Genomic DNA, 20,725 nt, shown 5'->3' with positions numbered 1-20,725 from the left:
AAGTATGCCTCAGTAATATTCGGTCAACACTCACACGCAGAAGCAGAATTGTGTCCTGCATTGGTTCTCCCTGTTAAAATGCAAATTCAGACGTTGACATAACTTAAAAGACAAGCAAAGAGACAAACGGATAAACCAGCAAACCTCTCTGACTGGTAAGGATCATAGTCTGACTGCATGCTGTTTCGAGGGTATGAGACGTACCCACTCAGCTGTAAACCTTGAGAGCAGCCGGAGTAGTGTTTGCAGAAACTTAAAGCTCACAGAGTTCTGATACAGAAAGTTTGCTTTCGGGAACGGTTTCCATAAGTCTCCAAAGAAACAGCAGTTATGTCCGTGTCTATCACAGTAACAAGGTTCCAACTACGATTTCTTTAATAGATGACATGAAGTCAAGAATAGTGTCGTGTATATGTAACATGAAGTACTTAGGAGTCCATATAGTCATGTGTGGATGTGGGGTAGTTTTGTAGGAAATTGTCAAGTGAAAGTAGCTCTAATGTAATGGCCTGTGCTATGTGCTTCCATTTCTGTTTTGTGGTACAGAGGGTCAAACCCAGGACTATTTGTTTTCTAAAAAGAAACATATGTATATGCATAGACTGGAATATATGTATATATGTGTACACACACATACACATGCATATACAATTACACATACATATGCATATATATTTTTTAGTGGCAGTAGAAGTTGGTTTTATGGTAAAAAAGATTTACTGTTCAATGTATATACATGTTTTCCTTTTCTCTTGTTGTTGGTGTGTGTGTGTGTGCACTCGTGTGTGCGTGTGTTCAGCTGCATGCGAGTATCTGCACGTGTGTATGTATATATGCCTTGCATGTGTGTGGATAGAGCAGAAGTTGATGCTGGCTGTCTTCCTCTATCATTTCACAGCTTCTTTTTGAGGCCAGGTCTCTCTGCTGAGCCTGCAGCTCAGACTCCACTAGACTGTCTGGTCGGCGAACTCCAGGGACCCTCTCATCTCTGCTCCCCCATTAGACGCCAGGCTCACACCTTCATGCCTAGCTCTTTATGCAAGTGCTGGAGATCCGAACTCAAGTCTTTCTGCTCACATATCAAGCACCCTAACCATTAATCCACCTCCTAGTCCCTCATTGATTTTTTTCAATTAAGTATACTTATTAACTTAGGCAAACCAGAAAATATTTAACTGGGTCATTTTGGAAAAATGTAAGCTTGGGTGGTGACTTTGAGTTTCTTAATTTTGGTGAACTAAGTGGTCCTCAGAAACTGGTTTGGTGTGGTCTAAGGCAGCTTCCTGTTAAGAGCAGTTTCCTTCGGCTGTGTCTCCTGGTTTTCTGGATTCCTGTGGTGGAGATGGGAGAGTTCCTAGACAGGCCTCATCACTCACAGGCCTTCTTCAACACCGTGCCGCCCCCTCAGTGGATGTTATCTCACTAAGTTCTGCAGAGGTTGGGGGCAGGGTGGGGAGAAAGGTCAGAGCTCTACAGAGATACCCAGATGCCACCAGGACATCCCCTTAAGGGAAGGAAGGAAGGAAGGAAGGAAGGAAGGAAGGAAGGAAGGAGGTATAGAAACAGGCTAGTCTTTGTGGAAATGAGATAACCTGGGTGGTTGTGTTCAATTTAGTTTGGACATTAAATGAATTAAAATGGACACATTCAAGTTATGAGCCGTGCCTCATCCGCGCTATAAAAAGCCTTCCAGCCGGACTGTAATTCGACTCTCCTCCCTGTCATGTTATGCAATATTCCTATGGTTACAGAGCCCAAAAAAGTGGAAGCTAATGATTAGTTTTCTAAATGCGGTTCATGGAGCAGTTCACAGCTCTCAGACTTGCCAACTGCCGCTGGTGTCCTTGCGTGTTCTCCTCTCTGGGGTGGGAGTTGGATCATTCCTCAGAAAAATGTACAGTAACGTTTGTCCTGAATCCAGAAACCAAAGAGTGCAGCAGCGCTCATGCGCCTTGGGGACAGAGTGGGGGAAGGTCACGTCAAGCACAGTGCCTGGATGCCTCGGGCTTCAGCAGTCTGTCCATGTCTGTCTGCAGGAGGGAAACAGGAAGCTTCAGATGACAGAGAAGGAAAAGAATTAATGTCTCAGAGATCAGGACACTAAGAAAATAACATTTTTAAACCTTTAAGGACATCCGCTATAAGAGGACTGCATGTGATTTATCATTCCATGAAAATGCTTCTTCGTGGTTTGTTTTGTGCATCCAGAAAGTTGCCTGTGGTCATGTGTAAACATCGCACAAGTGACCTGCCTTTATGAGCTACAGAGTTTGTAAGCTAAAGCCCTTTTCTGCTTCATCTGCAAATATATGTCAGTGGAACAGCCTGCATAGGAGGGGCTGGCGGCAAATGTGTGTTCTCTCTTGAGAATTACAGGTTAAATCCTTAAGCCATTCACGAGTATTTGACCTCATCCCACTAGCATGAACGTGGGCTCTTTCTCATCAGACAGAACAGTGTGCCTGGTGACTCATCTCCTTTCCCAGTGGAAATGCACTTAGCCCTGTAGGCAGAAACCCTTGCTTGGCGTTCAGTCCTCGGAACTATTGAGAAAGAGCTAGTCCGGTTTCAGTCTCTATTTACCTGACATGTCATTTAAATATCAAACTGGAAAACCAGATCTAAGTCACTGTGTATCTTTTCTTACTCCTTCAAAAGGTGGGGAATATGAACTAGGGACAGCCAAGTAAAGGCACACCACTTTTCTGGAGTGCTTGTGATTCATTCAGATCTGAGCCAGTCCAGCCACTATGTATGAATGTAAGGAGTTTTCTAAGAGACAAGGAGTGATGGGAGGCAGAGGGCTGGCTCGTTTGACTGAAATGGAATGCCTAGGTTCAAGTGCTGAGTCTGTCATCCAGTATCTCTCTCTCATATTCTCTCTCTCTCTCTCTCTCTCTCTCTCTCTCTCTCTCTCTCTCCTCCCCTCCTCTTCCTCCTCCTCTTCCTCCTCCTCCTCCTCCTCCTCTTCCTCCTCCTCTTCCTCCTCCTCCTCTTCTTCTTCTTCTCTTCTGGATTTGTTTTATAGGCTAAGGTTCTTAATGGTGGCACTTGGCACTTACATAATCTTCTGGCATCTGTCATACCAAATGGCACCTTGTCTCCTAGAAAAGTCTTGAACTTTGTGACGACTAGAATAAGACCAGCCCTGAGCCATCCCTGAGTTGGTTCACAGTACCCTGAGTTGTACCTTTGAGCTGTCTGTCTTGACCTCACTTCCCAACTGTAGATGAGTAGTAAGAGAGAGAATCCCAGTGAAGAATGAGGTGCTATGCAGAAGAGAAAGGGAATGTGAGCTGGGCTGGCTGGGCACGGCTTGGTCTCCAGGCTGCTTGTGGAAAGGTGGGCTTTGCCTTCACACACCTAAAGGCTCTACTGTCTCCCCGTCCCTTTTGTATGTGACCTGCCCCATCTTGCCAGTGACAGTGACTCCCAGTGGCCCATGAGGCTGTTCATTCTGCTGTCCTCTGCCATTTATTCTCACAGGTCTGCACGCGACTCTGGACAGCTATGTGAAGTTTTCTCTGTCAGTAATGTGTTTACTCAAAATACATTTGCCTAAAGTTGCATGCAGGAAGAGGCTGGGGAAGAAGTTCTCAGGAGTTGGTATGATTATGGCAGGACTCTTTGTAGTTAAGTCAATTGTTTAAAAAAACTATAAAAATAATGGAATTAAACCATATACAATTCAGAAAATATAAAAACCACAATTCTTACCACTTTAACACAGCCATTATTACAATTTGAAACTGCTTGCTTTCAGCTATTTTTATGTCTCAAAAATGTTTGAATCCTGTTTTTCTTTACTTATCATTATGTAATACAAGCATTTTCCATGTCGTAAGTCATCAGTAGTAATGTAATGTTAAGTTTATAAAGTGGCAATGTGATATTCCATCCGGGAGGTGTACTGTAATTCACTTCGCTACTCTCCTCTGATTAGACATTTAGGCTGTCTCGTTCTTTCACTTTCCCCACTGAAGAGTGTGCGTTGCATGTGCCTGGTCTGCGCCTTGATGCTTGCATTGTTTTATTCTCTGAAGCAAAATGGTGAGAAATGGAATTACTAGTGAGCAGGATCTGAGTGAGCATCTCCAGACTCTAGATGATCCACACTGTCAATTTCCCCTTCAATCTGTCACAGTGATATCAGCTGCCTCTAGGAACGTATGAGCTGAATGCCTTCGCCATATTCTTCTAACAATAGATACTTGGGGTTTTCAATGTTTCCCTGATACAATATGCAAAATAAATGTCTTGTTTTCTTAACTTTAGTTTTCATTTTCCTAGTTAGTGGTGAGGCTGAGTGCTCTTGTGTATGAACGTTTGCCACTACCACTCTTCATACTTGGTTTTTGTTCATTGTCTTTTCTTCATTTTAGACCCCAAAGCAGCGTCTGAGACAGAAACTGACATCTGTGCTGAATGGGAGATAAAGACCGTCACTAGTGCTCTGAAGACCTACCTGAGGTGGGGATTTCCACTATAAGCAGCAAGCCACCTAGTTAGCATGCGGTCAGGAAGAAAGCAGTTTTATTTGCAGCCTCCAGAGAGCTGCTGGGTGGGTGTTTGAGATGTGGGAACTGCCTCTGTGTGAGAGCATTAAGTTCAGCAGGTCAGGCCGATCGTAAATTGCCCAGGGTTGATGAGCTGTCACTGAGGTATGGTGCTGTGAGTGATTTAGAAAGCCCCGCTCTTAATGAGATGCATTAAGATGATTAGCCTTAGACATACCCTAACCGTGGCCTTCCCTGAATGATCTGTTATAAAAACAAGAGCTGCTATGCCACTCAATTGAGCAGACTTGATCAAATGCCTGGTTTATGGCAACTGTTTTGAGCTTTACACACAAAAATACATTGCTTATATTGGTCCTTAAAAATGAGAGGGTAGATGTGGAAAAATTGCCATTTGAAAACTACTGTTTCAGGGAGGAGAAAGGAAATATTACCTTGAACTATTATATATACATATATGTCTATATATAGACTATTGGCCTACTGCTTACCACTACCTACTGACACACACACACACACACACACACAAATACACACACACGTACCACACACACACACACACACACACACACATCCCCCCCACACACACACATATACACAAACACACACACACACACACACACAACCCCCCCCACACCACACACACACACACACACACACACACATCCCCCCCACACCACATATACACAAACACACACACACACACACACACACACACACACACACACACACACACACACAGCCCTATAACTTACACTCAGTAGGAACACTGTATTCCGTGCTGAGATCATATGGGAGGATAGCTTATAGCCTCAAGCAGAGGAGAACTGGAATCGTACATGGAATAAGCCTCTATACAGACTTCACGAGGACTCATGTGGCTAGGCTAAGGAGGCCACAGAAAGGAGTTGGTAGTGCAAGCTTTCTTTGGGACATTGTAACAAGTAATGCAGCACAAGGGGTGACTAAGAGCTGAGCTAGGGAAGCTGGGGTAGATATAGAATGAAATTGGAGCCACAGATGATGAAGAGTCTGTTTGATTCTTACCTGGATTATCAGGAAAAGCTCATTTGTACTTAATCAGGTTCACACTCAGCTGGTACATGTCCCGTAGCCCTCTCATACTGTGAAGTAATATACCTCTTGGAAACAAAACACCTAGGGACATTTTTATGGTGTTTCTAGAAGCACTGATTTCAACATCAAACTCCTGAAGAAACGAGGATCTAAAGCAGCTAGTGTAGATATGTAGGTACTATGTAGATAATTGCTTGTTTCTCGACATATCCGAAAGCGCTCTTGTTTGTGGGTGACTAGCGGGCCAAAGGGAGGTCTTGGGGTTTGTGCTGCACTTCTGCCTATCAGCTCTCGATGCCTGGTGACTGATACATAGCTGTAGCCATCTGCTTCAAAAAGAGAGAAGGGCAGAGCTGTGCAAATGCCCACACCCCCAGCATCTGGGGAGTGGAAGAAAGATAGTGAATTCTAGTTCAGCCTCGGGACATAACAAGATGTGGCAGTGAGGAAGAGGTGAGGAAGAGGTGAGGAAACTGTGAAACTGAGGGTTTCAGGTGAAGTGTCACGTGCTTTCTGTCCCACTGCTACCCCGAGCTGCTGCTTCTCCTCGCCCTGGGTGTTTGAAAGGTGCTGGGCTGTGTTGCAGTCCTCAGGGTGCTGCTCACTGAGAGGGACATTTTACTGCGGAGCTGACCTGTCTGCGTGTATATTTTTATTCTAGAATGCTTCCAGGACCGCTCATGATGTACCAGTTTCAAAGAAGTTTCATCAAGGCTGCAAGTAAGCATCTCTTAGTTGAAGTTTCAAGGAGAAAAGAATAGATTTTTCTATTTCGAGGAACACCCAGAATCCCAATATAAATACTACCTAGCCTGTCACAGTCTGCATATGAAATGTCTGCCGACAAGCCGACGAGACTCTGTCACAGACTGAAAACGAAGTGGAAGCAAGACCGCCAGGGGCCTTACTAACACTGCCACTTCCCGGCGGAAGAAAACAACTTAAGAGCTGGTTTTCTTGGTTGGAAGGGAAGGGAGCAGAAGGAAAGTGAGATGAGACAGGAAAGCGATTTTGCCTTTCTAGTTTTGATAATTGGAGTTGTAACTTCTTGGAGCTATTTTTCCATCCTTAAAGTAACATTCCACAAAATGAGTTAGACATTGCAGCAGAAGTGTTTCTTTGAGTATGGCACCCTTTGTGTAACGTCACAATCCTTTTCCACCATGTCTTCCATTTACAGCTTCTGATCATTCTTTGTCTATATCATCTCAGTCCTAGTTCACATTACTGCTATTGAAACACATAGGGATTAGGTTCAAGCTGCCCTAAGTCTATTGGAATCTGTCTACGTCGGGCAGACCAGCAGCAATGGGCAGTTAGGTTCTCTATCAGATTTAAACCTGGCAGGACTGCTCTTGGTATTATGATGCCCATAGTTTGTGCCTCTCCCTGGATACTTTTAGCCTTTAGGGTTTGTTTACCCTGGTAACTACTATTGGCCTAATTTTTTAGAACCCAATGTTCCGCTAGCCTCATATACCTGAGCTCGTTCTTTCCAACAAGGAAGAGAAAGGCACGGGAGAGAGCTAGGAATGAAGATGGTGTTTATGTGGATTCTTTCTCAAGAGAAATTCCTAACCCATAGCAACCATTCTCTAGTTAAACTTCACATCAGTTCTATAAATAGATATGGTGAGTATTAGCAGTTTATTTCCCAGAGAAACAAAGCCACTTTCCCAATTTGAATCAAAAGGTGGCAGGCTACAGAGTGATAGAAAGATTTGAATGTTCTATCTGCCACTGTGTTCTTCATACTCAGCTGGTGTGTTACTTGTAACTTAAGCATGGTGGTGGTTTTTTGTGCATCTGGATACATCATTTTGAAATTTGAGACCTTGGTGATGTTCACATAAGATCTGTTTACCACTTCACAAGTGCATAAAGTTCCTTCTTTCCTTGAAATGAAGTTGGCCCTCTAGGGAGCCAGCTGCTCCCATGTTTGTTCCTTCCCTGGGTATGTGGTTGACCAGCTCCATTTCATCACAGTCATTAGCTGGATGAACTCTGGTACAGAAAGCACACTGAAAGGCCTTGTGGAGCCTGCCACGCTGGTCCTAAGCACGCATGCGAGGCAGGGTGGTGAATCCTCAAGAACATCCTCCCTATGTTACTGCCAAGGCTTTAGTTCCCCCTTGGTCTTGTCCAGTAACTTAGCTGTGACTCCAATAAAATGGTACCCCTCTTTTTCACAGAGCTGGAAAACCAAGAGACTCGCGTCTCTGAGATCCATAGCCTTGTTCATCGGCTCCCAGAGAAGAATCGGCAGATGTTGCAGCTGCTCATGAACCACCTGGCAAAGTAGGTTCCCCCCCACTACAACTCTCTCCTGACCCAGGAGAGTTCTGACCCCCACAGGAAGTCAGTGTGTGTCTCCCACTGTGACGTCAGGTAGGCTGGAGGCTCAGGAAACAAGTTCGTGCAGTGGTGACTGTAGAGAACACGTTTCGTGCCAAGCGGCCTTTGCCAAGGAACCTGCAGAAGGCCACAGTGCAGCTCACCAGAGGTTGCAGGGGGACTCTCCAATCCAGACTATGTCAGCCATTATTCCTGGTTACCGTGAAGTTTTCAGGGTTTAGATCTTCTTTTGTTGTCTGAGGAAAAGTGATATGTTGTGTGGTTATAGAACTTCGATTTAGAGCAAGAATGCCTTGGTTCCAGAAGTGTCTGTTCTTAAACCACGGACAAGCCACAGCTTTACCCACTTCTTCGGTTCCTCATTCACCAAGTATGGATCTTGTCTTCATCTATTAGGCCATTGATATTTAAGCTTACCTTATTAAAGCCTTTGAAAAAGCCTAGAGAACAAGGGACTTATTTTTGGCAAATCTCCTCTTGACCTGCAACATCACCAAAGTGTTGAATAAGGGCCTAGTTTTTGTGCTAGAAGTTTTAACAGCATTGTGATGCTTTTTAATTTTAGTGTTTTCTGTTGCCTCACCCATTTCCGAATGACCTTGAGGAATTGGTGTTAGTCATTACGTGTATGCTGTGTTCTGACCTTTCTTAAATTAAGTATTCTTCATTATAGTTAAGATGGTGGTGGTGGAGTGTCAATGTAGACTTTACTCATTCATTAAGCCCCACCCTCCCTGAACTGACGTGCTGTAAATCTTCCCTTAACCAGTGCTTTGCTCATGCCATTAAACCAAACCTTTGGGACAAGCCGACGCTCACCTGCGGGAGACTGTTGTGGTTAGTTTTCCCTCATCTGTTAAGCATCTCATGCTACCTTCCATTGTGGGGTGCACATACATATACCATAAAGATTTATAAGGCTGTTATAAAGAACCAAGGGTGTTTTGTGCATTGGTGAGAAGCAAGAGGGCAGAGCCAAGGAATTTTCCATTATTAATTACTTTTTTGTGATGTCATAGCTGGACTGCATATTCAGAAATAATTAGGAAGCATGGTCCAGGACACGTGAGTTTGCAGGGAGAATGCCTCCAGAATGTCCAAAGAACACCATGACGTTCGCTTAAAGTAATGGGGCACAGAAAGCAGTTCCCGGTGCTCTGAAATGAACTCGGTGCTTGCTCCAAACAACCCAGAGTTGAGCATTTGCTACCCTAGAAAGCTGGTTTCTGTCATTGCAAACAGAGCTTTGCATTCTTCAGGCACACATTAAAGTAGGAGGTTCCAGGGGCACTCTCTGCTGAGTATATGAGGGGGTGCAGCGGCCTCTTAATTTCAAATGGGAGCAGGTGGGAGAGAGAAGGGCTGGACACTAACTGAAAGCTGGTTCTTTACATGCAATGAGATTGGAATGGGCTTAGTTGGATCAAAAATCAATGGTGATCCAACAGAACCCAAATCGAAATTTTCCCATTTGTAAATTGCCCCGAGGATTGAGACTCTTTAAAGAAGAAAACAGTTAAAGCAATAATACAGTAGTCCATGCTCTTTCTAACTCAGGACATAATACAGCTGGAGAACATGCAGGTTGTACCCGTGGTGTGGACCTGTTGCTTTGTTTCCCCCAACCCTTCCCCGGGGTTTGTTTATTTCATATCTGGAGCCCTTTGTGTAATTTGGTGATGGGTGCCTTGGCCTTCTGCCATTTCCTTGTTCATTTAAGCATCAGGATGTCTACCAGTCACCTCACTCCTGTTCCTTACTGCGGGTTGGAGCTGCTGAGGTGAAGCAGCCCTTGGGCCACAGCACTTGCTTCCAGATGTAACGTGCCCGAGTTTTCAGTGGCGCTCAGGGGAGTTCTCAGACCACACTTGAGCTGAGCTCCACTTACACTGCAGCTCTTATTTTAGAGCCCAGCTGTAAGGGAAACTGAACCTGGGGCAGCGTTGTTTAATTCCAGTGTTCTCAGGTTCAGACTGAGCCTAGGATTGGCCTGGGCTATTGTTCCCTGGCCACTTGCTTAATGGGCAGCTTCCTTCCTAAGTTTTGGTTTCAGGGCCGACTGCTGGAAAACCCAGTGTTTACTTCTCTCCTTACCTACTCTTCTGCCTGTAGATCTCAGCCTTTGGTACAAAGTCAGGCAATATGTATGATAGCTGTTTGTTTTATATTTTATAAAGTTTTATATTTATATAAAATTTCTAGGAATTTTATATTTAATCTCAAGAAAAAGTACATCTGGGGAATTGGCAGAGGCTTTTAGGGGAAACGTTAAAACTCCTGACCTCTAAAGCAAAATGATTACTAAAATGTATCCAAGTCATGGAGAGCTTGGGTCTGTTCCAGACCTCAGGGGGAACATCAAAATTACAGGCAACCATGCGCATGTCTGTGTTGATCCAGCTTAAATCTACTATGATAATTAGATGTTTTCTATCTGTGCCTTGGGATCAGTGTGCAATCTGGAGTCACTCGCCTGCATATGCGCCTGCAGTCACCGCAGATGCTTGCTCAGGCTGGCACTTCTGGGCCACACTGAGACCCTTCTAGCAGCTGCTGCACTTCTGGGTTGTATTCCAGGTAGATAAGACATAAGACACAAACGGCCTTTGAGACCCACTGGCCTGAAGCAGGAGAGGCCATACATAAAACATTGTGAGGAAAGGGAGATGATATTAAAAAGGATTATGAGTCGGAATTTTGAAGTACATTAATGATGGAAGAAGAAAACTGACTCTTCAAATACAAAAGATACCATTGCTATTATTAAATCAGTCTTTTAAAAATCTTGTCTTGTTTTTTCCAGATTTGGTATTAAAATTTGGTCAGATTTGGACCTCTAAGCACACAAATTTATTTTACAATAGCACATAGCCCACAAAACATTTTCATTATAAAGGAAGTCATGTCCAGCTAGCTTTGGATCTCTTTAGTTCTGCTTCCTTATGTCTCGGTTTTCTGTGTGTGTGTGTGTGTGTGTATGTGTGTGTGTGTGTGTGTGTGTGTGAGAGAGAGAGAGAGAGAGAGAGAGAGACAGAGAGACAGACAGACAGACAGAGAGAGAGAAAGACAGGCAGAGAGAGAGAGAGAAAGACAGGCAGAGAGAGAGAGAAAGACAGGCAGAGAGAGAGAGAAAGAGAGAGAGAGAGAGAGAGAGAGAGAGAGAGAGAGAGAGAGAGAAAGGGAGAGAGATTGAGATTTTCTGTGTCTTCACTAGGTAGGCATGGGGGCAGGTATGGTTCAAAACAGAAACAAGAAAGAAAATTCCTGATCTTATAATTGTGGAATAAAAAAACAGGGGATGAGTAATAAGGACAGACTTCACCATAGTTTCCTAATGTTTACATATTTGATGGTTCCAAGTATGTTGGCTATCCCCACACATATCATTCACAGTGGCTCATCCTTAACTTTATTACAGTGTCTGCACTCTGTAGGAGGATTTCACAGCACTCTCTATATATCAGGGTCAGTATTAAAAAATAACCTTTTCAGAGCTGGTTTTCCCAAAACACTTCCTAAGAAATAAATCTTATTGTTATGTTTTTGATAGTTTCCCAAGTGTGGTTTAGGCGATCTGACATTGTTTAGGATGTTTTGAGCATCAATTAAGAGAACTCCTAATTCAAAATGGCTTAATAAAGGAGTCCTTACAAAGACTCAACCCTAGGAGCTGGTTAATTTGTGGCTTCTGAAGGACCCAGGTTATTTCCAGCTCAGCCAGCCTCCTCTAGAGGCCATAAGATGTTACCTTGTGTCGTCAGTGCTTGGCAGAGATAGAAGAAACCTTGTTTCTTCTTGAGCCACTTCAGGAGTTACAATGATGCTCCCCAAGATGTTCTCCACAGACTTGCCAACACATTTCCTGGTCCCCTTGGTCCAAAACAATTATGAGCAAGAGGGGAATCTTCATGAGGAGGTTACAACAGACAGGATTTACCCGAACTACCGAGGGAAGCAGACACTAACTAGAATGAAAAACAGAATAGGAGCTTTCTGTAGGCAGCCTCATGTAGGCAGCTCGTAGTGTCTGCTCCTAGGAGCCTTAGTGAAGTAATAGTGAGCAGATGTTAGGTTCACTAGAGATCTTCCTGTGGTGTGATGATTCATCTGGACACATGGGACCAAATGGCCAACTTCTGTGGTTTTGGCTTATGTATATCAAATTATGAGATTTGGGGGTTAAAGACTAATAAAGAAGGCAAATACAACTTTGTGCTTATGCCCCTCCCCCAATTCCTGGTTATTTTCGTCCCTCTATTATCTGATGTTTATTTTGACCATCTATCATGTTGTAACTTTCTGAAAGGACAACAGTCTAACAATTACAGGGATCATGAAAAGAAATTGCGGGGCAAACACAAACACTTGGCATGGAAGTAAGAAAGACTTTCTTTTTGGCAGACGTTTTTAAGGATCTGGTGCCTTTGATTTTTTTTTTTTCTCAATCCTATGACTGAAGCCTGAGTCCTTGCATCCTTCAAATCAAGAAGGGAACATCCAAGTTTCTTTTAGGATCTAGAATCAGTGCATTGAGCTTATGTAGAAATGTTGTGGTTACAAGGCAAGGTAGGCCTTGGCTCCAAAAAGAGTAGCACCTAATGGTTAAATAGCCTTCCATGATATTCTTAGAGGGTCAGCAATAAAGGAGGTGGGTACTTCTACACACACTGGCACATGTCTCCCACATAACTCTACTGTGCTCTCTCCATCCCAGGCTCCAAAGATAAAAGTCAGAACGAGGTATTGACTGCGTGAGGAATGCTAGTGCTTTCTTCTCTGCCAGTGGTGCTGTAGAACAAATAGCAGTGAGAATTTACACTCGCGCTCAGTGCACTTAATGTTTCTGATACAATTGCTGTCAGAGATGGAGGCTCCTACAGTTTCTCAGGCTGCTGTCCATTAGCTGTGTACCCCGTTTCCCAAACCTGTGTTCTCTCTGGTAGCCGCTAGACACTCTACTGCTGCCATTGTGGGAATGCATGGCTGCTGGGCCACTGGTGGTTCTGGCTTGATATCACATGGGGCCATATTCTGGCTGCTAGTTCCAAGCTGGCTTCACACTCTCAGTCCTCTGCCTCAGCCTCAAAAGTGCTAGCTTTGCCAGCATGCATCACCCAGCCCAGTTAGTTTCTATTTTATAAATCCACATAATTCTGTTTTCATCACTAACTCCCCAGACTGCCTGTCTTTCCCAGGCTTCTTGCAAAGGCCCTTCCCTGGTTGTACCAGCTGCTTCCCCTCTAGTCCACAGAGTACAGCCCCTGCAGGTAAAGAACTCGAAACACACTGTGTTCCAACATATGACTGACTCACCCGCATAAAAACAAAATGATAAAAACTCCAAAAGCAGTTTCTCCATTGTCATTCTATAAAATGCTTCATACAGTGTTCAGCCCCTTTGGACGTCGCCGCCCTCCCAGTCTTTGTCTCTGTAATCACCCTGGCCTCTCTATTACGGGCTGCATTGTAGATGGCCCTATGGGATAGGGCTGCATTGTAGATGGCACTGTGGGATAGGGCTGCGTTGTAGATGGCACTGTGGGATAGGGCTGCGTTGTAGATGGCACTATGGGATAGGGCTGCGTTGTAGATGGCACTATGGGATACTGGTTGGTCATTTCTCAAGCATCTTCCCTGCCCCATCTTTTCCCTTTGCCAGTCGTTTCCTCTCTTCGGGAACGGCCACCCTCTGCCTGCTCAAAGCTACCTCATTCAGCTTCAGCCCAGATCATCACATGCTTCAGTCTGCAAGATTCCTTCCTGCTTCAAGCGCCTCTCACGTTCCTGAGCTCCCATTATCTTCTCTGTTCCCCTTTTATGGGTATCACTTTCTGCCCTCGGCACAGTTTGCTGACTGTCTCTCAATCCTATTAGATCAGAAGCTTCCGGGGGAGTGTGTGTGTGAGCATACAGTCCAACTCCCTTGTCATCCTCTCTTCCCTATACGTTGCAAACCAGCCGCTAGCTGGAGCAGCCCACATGTGTTCTGTCCCATGGTACATTGCTGGTTGAAAAGTTCGAACAGGTTTCAGGCACTTTTAAAGGGGGTAACTTTTCTGGAAAAATTCCAACGTCTCTGTTAGCAGTTGGCTAGAGCTGAGGAGAAGCCACACTATCCGCCAGGGTGCGCGTCTCCAGTTTCCCATGGTCCTCCGCGGTCTCTTGTGCCTGGCCCAGTTCTTATGCCTATCACTGCCTCGTCATGATGCAGGTGTTAGGCTTATTACCAGCCTGCTTATCTTCAAAGAGACTTTGGGGATGGGCTAGGAGAATTGCTGCCCTGACCGCCTCTTTTATTCTTTTCTCAAGAATGGCCTGATTTTTATGGTAGGTTAGAGGTTGCTGCAAGAGCCAAGTGATACCGTTTGCAACAGGTTTCGTTTTCATCTTTCCAGGGCGGGGAGACATTGTTCTGTTCTGTTTTGTTTATTTTAAGACTAATAATTCTCAAAAGACCCTCTCAGCTATTTTTGGTAGAGCCAAAGGAAAACCTGTTCAAAGGGACACAGCAGAGAGGACAGCCACATATTTTAAAGCAAACAGACAGCTATCACTTTAAATCAACGGAAGGGCAGGAGTAATCATAGGTCAATCTTTAGTTAGCCCACTTGTCAAACCAGCAGCCCAAGAGCTTCATGGTCTATGGCCTTCAGGATTAGAGTAAAAGAAAGAGACAGGTACACACACACACACACACACACACACACACACACACACACACAGCCTTACAAAATCAAACTTTTTAGGAATTCACCTTCCTCATTGATTTTTAGTTCTTCGGCTCACGTTTGGATTTATTTCTCAGTGACTTTCCTGTTTTATAATTTATCTTTTTATAACTCAAGGAGCCAGCCTCGGAGTTCTCCTCTCACATTTTGGAAAGGGTCCCCTCTCTTTCCTTCTTAGTTCCTGCCACTGTCTTCTGCTGGTAGTATTGTAAAAGCAAGAATAGTGACGACCTGCTGCCTTAGCTCCTCCATTGCCAGGTGCAGCAGAGCCCGGAGCTGTGCACCGGCCCTGGGAGCAGTGATGAAGTGCCCTTGGGGAGCTGCAGGCTTCTCCGGCCGAGCACCAGCGTGCTGTGCACCACAGGCCGAGTTCTCCCGAGCCTTGCTTGCCTGCTTAGCTAGGTTTGTCTTCCCAGCTTGGTCTCCAGGTTCCTGGGCACCTGAGAATGACCTTGAGCTCTTTTTGAGGGAGCAGTGAGTGCACATTGAGACAGTGCCTTGTGGAACCCAGGCTGGCCTCAAACTTTCTATGCTGCCAAAGATGACCTTGAACTCCCAATCCTACTGTTTCCACCTCTCGGGTGCTGAGATTACTGGTGTGCGTCATTATATTAGGTTTACTGTGATCAAACCGAGGGCACTGTGAATGGTAAGTAAGCATGCTACCAACTGAACTACATCTGAGCTCTGTCCCTACCACATAAAATACTTTTCTTTTTCTCATTTACATGGAGTGGTTTCTCACCAATTCTTCAAGTAGTTGTGGTTTATATGTGGTAAGGCAGACTTGTAGGAATTTGGAGTTCATCTCTGGGCACTGAGAGCATACTGGAGCCAGAAGACCTGATTTGGATCTGTTTTCTCCCATAACCTTGCAGAAACCAATGGCTGCCCCCAACACTTCTGTGTGTATGAATGAATATATGGTGGAGTTAGGGGTGGACCCTAGGACTTCATATATGCTAGGCAAGTGTTTAACCCTTGAGCTATATCCCTAGCTCCATATGGCCTTTCGTTGTATCATAAACATTTAAGCCAGAACAGCCTCTAACTCATGTTGGGCAGTTGTAGCCTGATATTATAGTTTCCCAATCATAGTTCCAGACCTTCGTAAACTCTAACAGCCAACTCAGAGAAGCACACATTAAAATGTCAGTCAGCATACACACAGCACTGAAACCAGGTTAAAGCACTCCAGTGGGGAAGCCTGAAGGCAATGGCAGTGGGTGGGGGAGTGAGCCCAAGGCGCAGACAGTACACAGCCTCATTTGAAAAAGGCCCAAGAGCTTGGACAGACATTGGCTGCTTAACTCCTACTGTGTCTACTTTATTCTGTCTGAGAACCTTCTAGTAAACTAGTTTTTTCTTGATGGGAAAACGAAAGTAAAACGATAATAGCACCTGCTGTCCTGGAGTTGTGAGGGTTAAATTAAATGTGCATAAAACTGTGATGAACGCATGGAACGTCTGCTGCAGATGTCAGCTCCTTGCATCTGAGAAGTGGGGAGACGGCAGGAAGATGGGACGGTTACTGAAGCCCTTAAACTCAAGCCAGTTGGGCTACTGTTACTGACTGACAGAGCTTTCTTCACAGTTACATTACAGGGGAGACTTTGGGGCTTGCTGCTGAACGCAGCACACAGGGCTCCTCCTGCCCAAGACTTCGTGTGTATATGCTCTGCTCTCCCTCTTCTCTCTTGCTCCCTGGTACGTATTGGGCCAGAGGGCTGAGCATCTCCCTCTTCCTAGAGAAAGAAGAGCTAGCACAGTGCCAGCTGGGAGAAAGCTGTTATATCTGGTTTCAGGTCCCACCTTGCACCAGACCTCACACTTCTCTGTGAAGATTCAGGGCCTCCAGGATTCAGTGCCAGGGAGCCAAGCACCTGTTCATCAGAGCTGGCTGAGCAGAGCCCGATTTCCATGACGGCTCTCACTCACTCGCCCCTCCCGCCTCGTGCTCCTGGTGTCACAAAGCTGATTTCATCTCAGAAGCAGCTGTGTTTACTGCAGCTTAATAATTCTTAATTTCCTGAAGGGGGACACATTCTATCACAAAGACTCATCTCAGTCTGGAAATTTCCACCCTTCTCTGTGGTATTGGAAAGGTCCGTGTCTGTGGGCGACTGACTTTCTTTGTGATTCACTTTCACTGCCCTGTCAGAGAGAATCCTGTGTTAAACATTGCTGTTGGGTGCAGTGCATCCTCTCTGCTGCCCAGCCTAGCCCCAAGCACAGTCTTTTTAAGTCACTGAAATTTCCGTGTATTTGCAAGGAAGACTGTGCATACACACATGCAGCTTCTTCTCCCTTAGTAGATACTTAGTCCTTTTTCCAGTTCAACTCATAAAAGGTGAGAAGAAAGGCTAAGACACTGTAGACCGCCCTGCTTTGCTTTGCACAGGACAGTTTTCTTTGGGCGGTGCAGCATCCTGATCTTGTGTATCCAATCCTGGAAGAAAGATATAAGCCTGTTTTCCTCATCCTACTCAACGGGTGGGAAAGGAACCCAAAGTAATTTGTCTTGCCAATATACTGCAAGGTCTTCCTGTATCCTTGAAGGCACACACAATCGGGTCCAACTTTGTTAAAGTCGGGCTTTCATTGAGGAACTAGAACGTCCTAGGCCTCAACACAGAGGTGGCATGTTAGAGTTGTTTTGGTTGTAAGCAACAAAAGTTAGCTTTGAGACATTTAAACTATGAGTAAAAAAGGAAGGCTATTGGGAGGTTTCTGGGGCAGCAACAGAATTGAAGCAGAGTTGAACCATGAGGTATTGCAAAGCGCTCTTGAGGTTCCGTGGGCTAACTGGCACCACTCTGCGTTTTCTTCAGCCACTGCCTCTTCCTTTCCAAGGATTATCTCAGATTTTACTTCCCATTTGACAGAAGAAGTAGATTCACTCAGAACTTCCCCAGGTTTCTGCCACCAGATTAGCACCTATGCCTGCGTTTGTGCCAGCCCCGCTGTGTTCCCTCCTAAAGGCAGCCACTCTCACCCTGTGGCTGTGTCTGCCACTCTCACCCTCTAACATTCTCTTCCTCCCGTCCTTGAAGTTTTCACATTGGCACATATACATGGGATTTACTCAGTTTCTTCCAAAACTAAGAAAACAAGAACTTGAAAGAGCTTCCCCAGGCCCACTCCCTGTAGACAGCATCACACTTCTCCATGTTTTTGGAGCTTCTCAAGTAGTTGTCTGTGCTCGCTGCTCACAGATCCCATCTTGCTGTTCATTCTTCTTGAACTTACGCAGGCTTTCCTACCCCGGACTCCAGGGAAGTACCGTGTAAAGCGTTGCCATCACTTTGCATAGCTGAATCGCCTTCAAACTTTCCTTCTTTCTCACTCTTTCTGCCCTGAAAAGCTCCCCTGACCCCCAAGAGGCTTCAGGAACTTTTCTTGCTTATGCTTTTCTCCACTGCTGCTGTTTCCTAGTCTTGGTTGCAGTGTCTGGGATATAACCCTTTAGTTCCCCCTTCCCTTACGTCTGTCCCCATCTTTAAATGACTTCCTCAGTTGGTCAGAGAATTGCAGCCTTCTGTCCCAGCATCCCCCACCCACCTACTTTACTTAGGTTTCCCCCCACAGCATGTGTCATCATCAAATACACTCTGTATGTAACTTACTTGGTTATTTATTATTGCCAACTTCTCCTGAGCTGTGAGCTTTGTGAGTTGATAGTGTCTGTCCGTTCTGTATCCCTGACATCTACACAATGCTTTGCCCATAAAATTAGGTACTTTGTGATCATTTGTTGAATAAAAATGAAAGGAAGAATAAAAAGTATCCGGGGTAAGTATCAGGGGTCACCCGTTGGAGAGCTGACTTTGCAATACCTTTCTTCTCCGAATTTCTTATGTTTGCCAGCCCACTGTGTTGTCCCGGGTGTCTGATGACTCAGATAATCTCTGATGAAGGAGGTGTGGCCAGAGCTAGGTGGAGAGGAAGTCTTGGCCTTCTGATTCACTTGTATTAGTCTATTGTAGCATTTGCTGAGGCCAGGGCAAGTTGCTAAGTATTTGTTTCTGTTTGGCGACAATAGAGAAAGCTTGGCCTGACCAGCTTTCTCCTCCTGTTTCTTTTCAAACTCATTTTATGCACAGTTTTGAGATAATTTATGCATCTTTAGTTTCTTCAGCAATAAAATTAGAAGGCTCTTTTAACTTAAAAAATTTACTTATATCACAAACACACACACACACACTGTATTCAAGAGAACTTGGGTTCTCTTGGCTTCTTTATTTTGGATTTTTTAATATAATAACCATGTGCGCTATTTAAACAGTTGTAATTATTTTCAATGAGAGGAGCAGACTCTGACCCCTTTGAACTTGGGAGGTATCTATAGCTTCATGCAGTGGGACTGGGTGAGACAGGGACAGGACATCAATCTTTGGTTGTTCTCAGACAGAATCCCTTTGTCTGTCTTTTCCCCTGTCCTTTGTCTATACCTCTGCCAGAGAGTGGACTGGGCGCTCAGCAGTGCTAGAAATGGGAAACCTGTGACTTAGGAATTTTTGCCCTCTGTTTGCCTGCTTGATTTATCTCAGTTAGTGTTACCCCATCTGTTAATGATGCCAGGTTATTTTTCTTACTTCTTTAGCCATTAGTTAATATGTTTATATAATATAATTAATTTGTGTAGCTAGTTCTAAGTTAACGTAAACTGCCAGTAAAACCATGCTCTTTATTGCCATCTCTCTGGTCCCGACGATAGGCACTAACAGTTCTGCTTACTTCCCATCCATCCTAGACTCCTCCTCTTGACCTATGCAGGCTAATGAGTCCTTTGCTTTTCTTCCTATTGACTTCTCTGTCAGATCTGCTAGAGCAGGGGTTGGAGCCCCTCTGCTGCTTGTGTTGGTATGAATTATAAGCTAAGAATAGTTAATTTTATTTATAATAATTTAAAATCTAGAGGAGAACAATATTTTATGATACATGAAAATCGTAGGAAATTTAAATGTTAGTGTTTATAGAGTTTTACCAGACAACAGCCTCGCTCTTTAGCTTCCATATTGTCTGTGGCATCCATACACTACAGTGATGGGTTAGACTATTGTAATAGAAGACATACAGCCTGCAGGACCTATTTCCAGTTCTGTAGTTCCTATTTCCAATGCTGTTAGTTTATTTTTAACTGGTTGTCTTGTTGCTAACACCCATCCAGAAAGGCTGACTTGTTTATCAGCGCTTTGACTGACTGGTTGACTCACTGCTTCCAGACATACTATGTTACACAGGTCCCCAAAGATTAGCACAGGACCTCCCTATCAGAGACAGGGTCTGATATCAGAGGGGAACCAGAGTCTGTCCACAGATAAACTGCGCTGTAGTGCTGGATACCAGGGCCTAGGTGTGAGGTACATGGTGGTGTAAGAGCTAAGGTAGAGAGCCCAACTCTACTCGGGAAGGCCAGAAGCAAAGACCACACAGTGGCGGCTAAGGCTATATTTTTCCTCTTCGTTACTTTAATTATAGCATTAGACTTGCTCTAATTATTACTTAGAACAAGAGTTGTCATAATCTTAGCAAGAATTCCTTTAACATTTCAAAAGTACATAACAATTACTGTTCAGTTAGAGGGCTAACATTTTACAGAGCTATGTAAACAAGCATTGTATGTTCTGATTAGAATTCATGATCATCAAAATATGAAGTTTTTTTCCCCCTGAAGAGTCCTTAATCTACTTATGACATGAGATAGTAGACTCCTAGCTTGAAATTTAACCACTTGAATTTGTTTTGATGGCTTTTAAAGATACATCTTGGTTAGTTTAACATTGGCCATGCTACTAGAGATAGTCATGTGTACATAACAACTGTTGTGTTAGCAGGTCAACATTTTATATTCACTATGTTAATAAGCATTGTAAAATATATCTTGGTTATTTTACATTGACCAAACTAGGTGTGTGTGTGTGTGTGTGTGTGTGTCTGAGGAGGAACTCAGTAGGCCCATTAAAGTCCCTCAGTCACAATGTGACAAGCAGAGCTTTCCGATTTTAAGGACCTCCCATTTGATTTGATTTATATTGAAGTCTGGAG

At 44.4% G+C, this 20,725-nt stretch overlaps 1 protein-coding gene across 2 annotated transcripts in view; it reads left to right on the top strand.

Annotated features, from left to right (window-relative positions):
• Arhgap26 (Rho GTPase activating protein 26) overlaps window positions 1-20,725 on the top strand; it is a 386,554-nt gene that overhangs the window by 241,969 nt on the left and 123,860 nt on the right. For both annotated transcript variants that reach the window (XM_032885465.1, XM_032885464.1), the window contains exons 15-17: window positions 4,383-4,470; window positions 6,256-6,314; window positions 7,787-7,892. In XM_032885465.1, coding sequence (XP_032741356.1) covers window positions 4,383-4,470; window positions 6,256-6,314; window positions 7,787-7,892 — 253 coding nt within the window. The remainder of the gene's footprint in view (window positions 1-4,382; window positions 4,471-6,255; window positions 6,315-7,786; window positions 7,893-20,725) is intronic.

The sequence above is a fragment of the Rattus rattus genome, chromosome 15 (assembly GCF_011064425.1).
Source record: "Rattus rattus isolate New Zealand chromosome 15, Rrattus_CSIRO_v1, whole genome shotgun sequence".
In the NCBI taxonomy this organism is placed as follows: domain Eukaryota; kingdom Metazoa; phylum Chordata; class Mammalia; order Rodentia; family Muridae; genus Rattus; species Rattus rattus.
This window is presented reverse-complemented; position numbering and strand designations above follow the sequence as displayed.